Source organism: Leptodactylus fuscus, chromosome 1 (assembly GCF_031893055.1).
Source record: "Leptodactylus fuscus isolate aLepFus1 chromosome 1, aLepFus1.hap2, whole genome shotgun sequence".
Classification (NCBI taxonomy): domain Eukaryota; kingdom Metazoa; phylum Chordata; class Amphibia; order Anura; family Leptodactylidae; genus Leptodactylus; species Leptodactylus fuscus.
In genome coordinates this window covers 61,057,540-61,068,541 of record NC_134265.1, presented here as the reverse complement: position 1 = coordinate 61,068,541, position 11,002 = coordinate 61,057,540, and the positions used below count along the sequence as shown (strand labels likewise).

Here is an 11,002-nt window from a genome sequence, read left to right as displayed (position 1 = left end):
TATTATGTCCCTCAGTGGCACCTGCACACAGTATTTTGCCCCATAGTAGCACCTGCACACAGTATTATGTCCCATAGTGGCTCCTGCACACAGTATTAACCCCCATAGTGGCCCCTGCACACAGTATTATCTCCCGTAGTGGCCCCTGCACACAGTGTTATCCCCCATAGTGTCCCCTGCACACAGTATCATCCCCAATAGTGTCCCCTGCACACAGTATTATAGCCCATAGTGGCCCCTGCACACAGTATTATGTCCCTTACTGGCCCCTGCACACAGTATTATACCCCATAGAGGACACCCATAAACAATTATTATACTCTTCAGACCCCAGAGTATAGTAATTGGAGACCCGGGGAAATAAAAACATAAAAAATTACTGTTTCTTACCTGTCCTCAGCTCCTACGCTGTCTTCTCTGCTGTCGTCCTTCTGAAATGATGTCAGACGTCACATGACCCGGGACGCAGGCCCGTTCCGTTGATCATTATACTCGGGGGGTCTGCAAAGACCCCAGAGTATAATGATAGTATTTGTGGGGCCCGCGGTGTCACTTGCCGATCCCGGCCCAGCCAGGATTGGCAAGTGAATAGGGCCCGTAATGGCTTATTAAAAAAACAAACAAACAAAAAAAAACGCAGCGGTAGAGGCTGTCACCGGGCCCCCTAATGGCCCGGGCCCTGTGGCAGCCGCCTCCGCTGCCTCTACGGTAGTTACGCCCCTGTGTGTGTGTGTGTATATATATATATATATATATGTTAGATTATATATAAAATATATATATGTTAGATTATATATAATACTGTGCAGAGGATCCTTGGATGCACAGTTGATATAGTTCAGGGGCAGACCCCTGAAATATAGCAGGGATGTCCACATGCTGAGCTTGTCTCCATTGGCAGCATCTGACATATGTACGGACTTTGAAGTTTATGGACTGCTGTGGGAAGCAGTGAATATGTCCTATATCTGTACAATTGATTTATTGTATTTGAAGATATTATAAAATTATAAAGTTTTGCAGTCACTTGTGTCTTGTCGAGTTTGAAATAATATCTCCTGACATTACTTCTGACAGTCCCCCAAATAATTTCAGAATGTGTACCCTCTTGAACCTTTATTCCTACATGTTCAACTCGGTATCTGCAGTCCCCGCTTCTCTGATCATTCAGAAACTTTTTATCATAAAAGCTGTAATGGTAATGACTGCTCCAATTGTATGTTTTATTCCTCAGACCCTCCACCAGTTTTGTGGCCCAACTTTGCAAGCATGCTATTTCATCTATGTCTTTTTTTTGGAGGTGAGGTTGCCAGAAACGGACACAGCAGGTGGAATTTATTATTCCTTGTATGCCACAAAACTGGCAGTGATGACGTAGATCCTTGCTTCACCAGCTACATCCTGTGGGCGTTGCGTGGTGTTCCGAAGCCTCTTCACAAATCTCTTGGTCCTTGAGCTAGTCAATGGTTTATTAAAATCAGCGTACAATTCGACAGTTTTGCCCCAGTATTCTAGTAGTGGTCTCAACAGTGATCTATACAACAGGAAGACAATCTCTCTTCCTACTAGTTATACAGCAGAGTATCCTACTTGCTTTACCTGCTGCTTCACTGCACTGTGCACTTATTCTGGAAAGCAGCGGTTTAAACAAACTATGTTTGGTGGGTGTGTATATTATATATATCAGGAGTGTATATTATATATATCAGGAGTGTGTGTGTGTATATATATATATATATATATATATATATATATATATATATATATATATATTATAACCGTAGAGAGGCATACAGGAGCCATTTGCTTCAATGCAAAACATTCTTTGGGACTCCTATGGCTATGTTCGGCATATACACCAAACTTGTGCACCTGAATTTGGTGTAAACATGGCCTTACATAGACTTTGGCATCTTGGTGTTTTTAGTATCAGCCATCTTAAGTCGTCATCTTTGAATAAACTGAAACTGTTGGTAAAAGCAAAACGGCCATACTTGTCTCTTCTGCAAAGTTACTTGATACTTCCTGTACAGTTCAGGGGAATATTTGTCTTGTCTTGTACAATGACCTTAATGATCAATAGATTGCTGACAGAAGTATTACATGATGCAGAAAATGAAAATACAAAATATATTTATGAGACCTAGTAATGGGAGCAGCTTGCATCAGCATGGTAGGAAAGTAACACTGCTGTGGTTATTAAGTACAATGTCACGGGTATTTCAGGCTAGGACAATGTAAATATCATCCAAATAGCACACAACAGGTGACAGATCTACCAGAAAACCGACTTTAATAAAACAAACGATAATAAAGCTACAGATGGCTACATCGTAGGGGTTCAATAGTTAACTTTCAATCCTAAGAATAAGATGCTCAAAAATTGAAGTATACAGATATGTCCTGAGTTTTACAAATACCTCTTCTAATTATAGTCTAAGGCTTCACATAGAAGGCCGCAGTGAAAAAGCTCATTATACAAAAAATTTGCGGAATTTTCCTCTGCGGACTTTCTGCTTCAATTATACATACAGGGAAACCGCCAGCATTTCCGCAAGTATAATTGACATGCTTACAAAACAGTGAAGGTTTGGGATATTGCAGAACTTCCGCTGCGCTTATTTTATTGCCATGTCTGCACGGGATTCGCTAGAATCCCACTCACTTTGTGTGCAGTGTAAAACATCAAATTTTACCATGGAGTTCACACCACATGGTCCCCGCCTTACAGAGGGTCTCTGATTTGGTGCTTTGAAGTGTATTCCTAACTGCAATATCCACAGAAATTGCCACAAATGGCCAAAAAATGTAGGACCCACTTTGAGATCAAAAACAGGAGAGTAGAGGGTATGCCATACGTGTGAACTCCCTATTCACTGTTTTGTTTTAATGTAAAGGACCTGCAGCCACTTACTATCACTCTGTTATATTAGATTATGGGGATAATGTGACTCCTTAGGGAGAGACCACCTATTAGGTGTATGGAGACTTATACAGCCATAGTCGCTCCACTGTAAGGGAACATGGGAGGAATATGCAAATCTGTCTCCAAAGCTGTAAATAGGGAGACAGTACCTCTGTTATGCTGCCCTCTATAGGAAGCGCCCTGAATATCATGCCCGACTTTCCCAGAAGCCTTTACTGCATAATGTGGGATTTTTACCAAGTCAGTTTCTGTTATATTAGTACAGCAGCAAATAATAGGTGAAAATTCAGGAACATTATATTCACATGCGACTACTCCCAATCCCAACATAGATCCTGGTGTCATGTGATTCACATCTTTCATGACACCACCGTTCTACTTTATTATTTTGTCTGACCTATAAATGACAACCTGCAGTCTTAGCTTCATTGCATTATACAGAAGCCCACACATCTACACTAGAGATGAGCAAGTACTGTTGGGATCAGCCGATCCGAACAGCACACTCCATAGAAATGAATGGATGCACCTGGTACTTCCGCTTTGACGCCGGCCACTTAACCCCCCACGTGCCGGCTACGTCCATTCATTTCTATGCGTGCGTGCGTGCTGTTCGGATCGGCTGATCCCAACAGTACTCGCTCATCTCTAGTCTATACTCCTCCTGAAAGCAGCGTACAGATTTCAACAGGTATAGAGAATCAGTAGGGACAGAAAGAGGATTTCAGCACAGAAATGAGCCAAAATCAGCTACTAAAGCTTATTACAAAATTTAGGAGCATCGCAAACTCTGCCAGAAAATCCACATTCTTTTAAGGCTCAGACACATGGCTCCAGATGTATAACTTAACTGGATAACCAACCTGACACTGGAGCTTGGTTACTTTGGGTTAATCCATAAAATCTAAGAAGGAACAAAAAATGCATATAAGGGTGCATTCACACTGAGTAAACGCTAGCTTATTTTGTAGAGTAAAATTACACTTGTAAATTTTGCTATCCCATTGACTTCAATGATATTTTTTTACAAGTGTAAAAATACGCCTGTAAAAAATACGCCTGTAAAAAATACGCCTGTAAAAATACGCCTGTAAAATGTCATTGAAGTCAATGGGATAGCAAAATTTACAAGTGTAATTTTACTCTACAAAATAAGCTAGCGTTTACTCAGTGTGAATGCACCCTAAATCAATATAGTAAGGGAATATTCTTATCTTCAGTTAGTTATAGGAACATCTCGTTCCTATACAAAAGGGTGGCTATAACTGGAATTTGACGCTAGGTTCGCACTATCGTTGCCTCTCTGTTCTGGTGGATTGAAAGACCAGAACAATAGATAAGTGGACAGCTAAAAGAAGTAACACAGAGTCCGACAGACCCTGACGACTATAACAGGATCAATTATTTTACAATACCGTGTAGGACTTATTCCTTGTTTGATTTCCAAGCACAGGAGAAAAAGGGGAATGCAAAAACCAATGGGGGGATTTATTTGATTTCCCCTGCGATGGTGTGACACCTACTTTATAAGTAGGCATGTCTCTTAAACTCAGCCAGCTCTTGCCCTGTAAATCAGAATTTCTTATGTACACCAAATAGGGAGCCAGTGTAGATTTGATATTTATATCAGTTTCTAGCTAGAGATGAGCGAGTACTATTCGAAATGGCCGTTTCGAATAGCACGCACCCATAGGAATGAATGGAAGCGGCCGGCACGCAGACTTTACTGGCAGCCAGCTGCTTAATCCCCTGTATGCCGGCTACGTCCATTCATTCCTACGGGTGTGCGCTATTTAAAACGGCCATTTCGAATAGTACTCGCTCATCACTATTTCTAGCATCAATGATGGAACGCCACATTTTTGAGAGAAAAATCAGCACCAAAAATTAGAACTAGAATTCAGTTTAGTCAATAGAAAAAAAAATAGCTTGCTTTTTACTTCTTTGGATCACGACCACTATTGCTGCTCAAAACCAGCGCACTCTCAGAAATTGAGACACTGATTTACAAGGGGAAGCCGCAGTTTACTTCAGGTGACCCTAAAATATATGCAGGGCTGGATTGATACGTCAGGTTCTGGTGAGATTCTCTATAAAGCTGATTTGTCAGCACTCGACATTTCTTTTAGTCAATACTTATACTCTGCAACTGTGCATTGCGCAACTAGATCATTCCTCCTGAATATATACAAGTTGACAACTCTGTTACCCATATCCTTCTCCATACGGTGTTAAAGGGATTATTTAGTTTATACAATTGATGGGCTATCAATATTACGTTTGTGGGGGGATCAGACACCCAACAGATCTGCAGATCAGCTGTTCAGGACATATAGATATAACCAGAAGCCACTTCACTCACTCACCATACAAAGCATAGCAGTAGCTATAAGTACTGCTGAGCTGCAGTTGCAAATCTTGCTGCTTCAAGTTGTATGGCAAGTGAGTGAAGTGGCTTCTGGTTATATTTACATGTCCTGAACAGCTGATCTGCAAGGATCTTGGGCGTCTCCCAGCATGTAAACATGACAAGGGTCCACACTGTCCCATTCTGAAGGCTGTATTGAAGGGGTCCAGGTAATGGTATATGTGGAATGCTGGAAAAGACACAACTACTGCTGCTATATTCAGTGAGGGAACTCTTTCAAGACTGCTGCATTGTCAAAATAAAAGGGTGCTCATTAGAGATGAGCGAGTACTATTCAAAACGGCAGATTCGAATAGCACGCTCCCATAGAAATGAATGGACGCAGCCGAAACACAGCCAGTGCCAGCGTCCGGCTGCTTAACCTCCCTGCGCGCCAGCTGGCTCCATTCATTCCTACGGGTGAGCGCTATTCGAAACTGCTGTTTCGATTAGTACTCGCTCATCTCTAGTGCTCATGTGTAGGAATTGGACACAGACTTTGGCCTCATCCAATAAAGGCAAAAATGCAGGGGCACTATTCTCCAAATTTTGCTTCAAATTCAGTATAAAAATCCTAAAAATCTTTGTTGGTTTTTGACAAAGAGAAATAAAAAAAAAAAAAAACCTGCCACAAATTCCTGAAGCAAACATTTTCTGCTCAAGTCAAATGCTTATGTATGAACAGAAATAAGTAATAAGAGGGTGTTCAAACTACCGCTAGTGACTGTCAGTAGTTCCGTTGCTGTTGTCAGTTACAAGATTTTAGCTGAACTGTCAGAAATCCATTAAAATTTCCATTGATTTCAATGGGATTATATATTATGTCCGTTATAAACCCATTTTATTCATGGACAAAAAAATCCTACATGCAGGACTTGTGTCCATTAAAAACCACAGATTCACGATGGACATCAGGCGTCCGTTAATTTTCAACACTGAAGTCTATACAGATATCCGTCAATTACTGTCTATTATTGTGTGTCCATTTTTTTTCTACCCATGCTCAAAGCAGAAAAATAAAAAGGACAAAATATACACACACATATATATATATATAATATCGCCAGCATGTCCTTTTTTTTTTTAAATGATCCATTAAATAGACCAATTTTTTTTTTTAAATTACTTATTAACGAACAGTGTCTAATATTTTTTTTAAAATTTAAACCTTCATAACAGACTATAACGGCAGTGTGAACCCTTTATAAGTCCATCGACATCTTCCCCCTCCATAAACTTCTAAAGGCTAAAGATGGGACATGCACTATTCACAAAGGTTGCTGGCTCAGTGTTTTCAGATCACACACACACATGTTTTACTTCCAGTTCAAAAAACCCATAAAACTATTCTGGTCACTTGACTGACACCGAAGTGCATGGCTTATAAGACCTGGGTTAAAATCAGGACTGATTTTCTATCAACTGGAAGCAAATCAGAATACTCAGTTTGTAATGAAACGAACATTCACTGGCAAAGAATGACAGATGCATTGGATTAACAAACATGAAAGACAGAAGAGTCGGAGTACTGTGTAATTTATTTATTTACAACCCATGGCTGGCATGGTGGGAATATTTAGACTTGCATCACAGACGGTCCACTGCATCTGGAAAAAAAAATAAAAATTTGGAATGAGAAAAAACTATTTTGCAAACTACAAATTTAAGAGAAAAAAAATGTGCATCAGAAAGCGTTTACAGTATCATGAATTGTCATACTGATATTTGTCATCACATGCACAGATATTTTCCTGATGACCAACATTTCTCCAGTCCTAACGTTAGACTTTGTTCACATCTTAGTTGTGGGCTGTATAGTAGAAACCATGAGCTAGCGCCAATTTATCATGATGATGGGTACCACGGGCATGCAGTGCTAGTTTTCCCTATCAAATCTTCAACAAAGGCTCCCAATGGATGTAAATACAATCTTAAACCTCAATATAATTTTGCAAAAGTGTGACTACATCAGTAAACATCACTTATCTGATATGTATTGAATGGTTGAGAACTGTAATTGTTCTCATAATCGCATCTCTTACATGCCAAGTTTATTTAAAGGAGATTACCTTGATTTATCTGGCAGGTTTTCCAGGACCTGGATGATCTCATTGGTAATTTACCTGGGCTAAATGGTTTGGTTGGCTATGGTAAAAATCAGCCCCCATAGCAAGGTTAGCGAGTGAGAACAGGCGATGAGGGAACAGAGCAGCCATGGGGGCGAGGTCTGGGTTCCACTCACATGACCCAGTGAACAAAACTAGATCATAACCCATGGGTCCATGAAAAAGAATTTACCAGATAAATTTATGTCCCTGGATGACCCAGATCTATTACATATTTATGGAATAGCTCATGTAGATATGCTGTAGATGTGTTTTGTTGTAAAATCCCTTTAAGATCTGATTTTGGTGCTAAGCTTGTCATCAGAATATGTTCTATGCCATGTTCTATGCAATTCTAAGGCCACACAGATCTTGGCACCTGACAAGTGACCTGGCGAGTGATGGAGGTTCTGAATAGTAGCGTTCTTCAGGTCCTACATTACAGTGACCACACCATTGTCCCCATCACACAGTGGAGGATACCTACCTTTACAGAATCTTCATCACCATTTACTTTTTCAAGAGTTGATGTCTGACAATGATAAAGGGGAAGGTGAATCCACTACCAAAGAAAACAGTCATCAGAGCGAGAAGTCTCCACTTGTTCTCAACAGAAAAGGGAAGGTTCTGGAGAAAATTAAAAAAGACAAAATGTATCAGTATAAAGCATTGAAGACAACAAAAAAAAATATTCTGCTAATAAATCCAGGATTAAAGTCAAAAGGAAATATCAACATAGGTACAAATTATCGAACTATCCATTTTAATAGCTTCCTTCCTTATTGGGTTATTGATTGTCAAAGGGATATTCTAGGCTAAAAATATTGATGTCAGTCAAATAGCAAAATATAAAGATTAATAGGGGTCTGACACCAGCCACCCCCAATGAATAGCTGTACAAAGTATCCGATACACAGAGAATGGAGCAGGAAGCAGACAACTGTGTGGTGACACAGACTTCGTTCATACAGCATGAATGGTAGCTGATCTGCAGTACCTGGTCTGGCCAATACATGGAGAACAGCGCTGTCTGCTTCCTGATCCATTCTCTGTATCAGCTGCTGAGAACAGCTAATTGGTGATGGTATTAATAGCAGATCCTCACTAATCTCGTACTGATGACCTAGATTTAAAATGGGTCAATGTTTTAATCCAGAAATCCCCTTTAAAATTACAGGCCCAAAACCTGTAGAATAACCTTCCTGTCTGCATTGTCCTTGTTCAAAATTCTCCAAGGGACATGAGGAGCCGCATGCTTTAGGCCTGTAACTTGTAAAACAGATATACTGGAAGAGTAAGAAACCATCTAGACCTTTTATGGCATGTGGATAAAACATATTTGTATGGATCTTGCTAAATACCTGCGACAAAATCCACAAATATTAGATAGTTTGAAAGGCTAAAGCACTGCTAGTCTCTTTATGTAAGCACAAATCACATTTGCAGAACTCTCAGGTTTCAATGTGACTATTCACACTAGTGAAGGAATCACAGGGCAACAAGGACATTTTTGGTCTCACAATGGAGCGGTTACCAAAGTCATCTAACCCTAGACAAATTCTACCAGCTCTATGGGGGTATAAAGGAGGACTCCTTGTAATCGGTGAGGCTTCCAGTGGTCAGGCCCTGACCAGCACACTTACCATAGCAGGTTGCAGATTTAGCCATATATCCTACATTATTATAGCCTAAATATCACGAGACCTGGTGACTAGACTGCTGTAGTTAGACCATGTGAGTGAGGATCGGGACAGCACCTGGCTTGTGCATGGAGACATTGCTCAGGTAACACCACTACAACAAACTAAAGTGCAGAAACCCCAGCTATGCTCCATGTCACATACAGGGTGACATATATGGATCCCAGTGTCCTCTACCATAGGACATACTAATAGCCACATATTACACAATGGAGCTGCTGCAGATGGTACATCAGAAAGCGTTTACAGGATCATAGATCTCTCATACAAATACACTCTCATCACTTGTACCAGCCCACCAGCATGTATAAGCTAGGCGAGGCGCCTGATACACCTAGGACACAGGCCGCACTACCCACACCATAGAACAGGACGCCCTTGAAATACAAACCCTCCATTATGTACTCTCTTCCCGTACCTTGCCTGGGCCTTCCTCATAGTGGCCGCCACGACGGACGACAGAGGTGGTGAACCTGCGCACGGCCTGACCGAACATGATGGTAGACAAGGAGAGACTGCACAGCGGCCGTAACCTCCAGTACTTCTGCACTTCCGGTAGAGAAAAGGGGAGGAGTCGGAAACGCAAGACGGCTTGTATGAAGGTGCATGCTGGGATATGTAGTCTGTGAGGCCTCTAACAGTCGCTTACATGTAGCGATAACTGAGCGGCAGGGAACTACAACTCCCGATAAGCCCTGCGCTCACTTCCGCCCGTCGCGTCCATTATGTACGTGCTATGTGTGACTTGTGAGGGAGAAGTAGTCAAGGTCAGGAAGAGGGAAGGTTATGTCAGGGCTGCGCGCCAAAATATAGCTAGTACTATACTATAGGGACTGAGGCGGCATGTGTGTGGTCACCTCAGGGTGTAGAAAGTTATAGGTACCGCTAGCCTACAGTGAGCTATAGTCTCATGTGGTGGTCATGGTTTCACTCCAAAAATGCCAGGCTGACTTTATTTTTTATTTTTTTTTAATAGAACACCTGACTTATTGTTGCCACATACAGGACAGAATACTTGTATGAACTCATTAACAGCATTTTGAGTGTATTCACATGGACAAGTGAATAGTTGCCTACTAGAGATGAGCGAACACTATTCCAAACAGCCGTTTCCAATAGCACACTTCCATAGAAATTAATGGACGTAGCACATGGGGGTTAAGCGGCCGGCCACCGACAAAGTCTGTGTGCCGGCCGCTTCCATTCATTTCTATGGGAGCGTGCTATCCTAGTTTGTGTGTTTGGATGTTTGTTCCTCAATCACGCAAAAACCGCTCCACCGATTTGGCTGAAATTTTCCACAAACATAGTTAATACACCCGATTGCGCAATAGGCTACTTTTCGTCACAATAGCACACATACGTTTGTGCCAGGACCCCCACAAAACCCAAACTCACACCACCATCTCTGCAATCTCACACAGTTTGGACCATAGCAAGCCACAAAATTCATATTGCCCTCTACAGCCTAGCCCCTAACCCCACACAATCACATATACATATACTTTACCACTTTGCCCCTCACCTTAATGATACTCCAGGAGGCTCTCTTTAACGCTCTGGAGCAGCCATGTTTGCCGACCCCACCGCTCTGACAATCCGCGACACTGCCCACCCATGTAAATACCCCTAGGAGGTCTAATAAATGCAAATACAAAAACAATAAAAAAGGAAAAAAAAATAAAATACAAAGTAAAAAGTATTACAAATTCAAATCCCCCCCTTTCCCTAGAACACATATAAAAGTAGTTAAATACTGTGAAACACATACATGGTAGGTATCCCTGTGTCCGAAATCGCCCGCTCTACAAAGCTAGACAAATATTTTGCCTGGACGCTTAACGCTGTAGCGGCAAACATACTG

General features: G+C 41.3%; 1 protein-coding gene and 2 non-coding genes across 3 annotated transcripts; all 3 read right to left on the bottom strand.

The window, feature by feature from the left end:
- Positions 1-6,859: 6,859 nt before the first annotated feature.
- COX7C (cytochrome c oxidase subunit 7C) lies at positions 6,860-9,720 on the bottom strand. The gene is made up of 3 exons (XM_075262437.1): positions 9,557-9,720; positions 7,926-8,065; positions 6,860-6,940 (listed from the first exon to the last, which is right to left on the bottom strand). The coding sequence occupies exons 1-2, from the start codon at positions 9,632-9,634 to the stop codon at positions 7,949-7,951; spliced, it is 195 nt and encodes a 64-aa protein (XP_075118538.1). The 5' UTR covers positions 9,635-9,720; the 3' UTR covers positions 6,860-6,940; positions 7,926-7,948.
- Positions 7,014-7,074, bottom strand: LOC142190953 (small nucleolar RNA Z39). Its single transcript, XR_012714591.1, has one exon. It is a non-coding gene; the product is annotated as a small nucleolar RNA Z39 (small nucleolar RNA).
- Positions 9,367-9,429, bottom strand: LOC142190954 (small nucleolar RNA Z39). The gene has a single exon (XR_012714592.1). It is a non-coding gene; the product is annotated as a small nucleolar RNA Z39 (small nucleolar RNA).
- Positions 9,721-11,002: the final 1,282 nt, after the last annotated feature.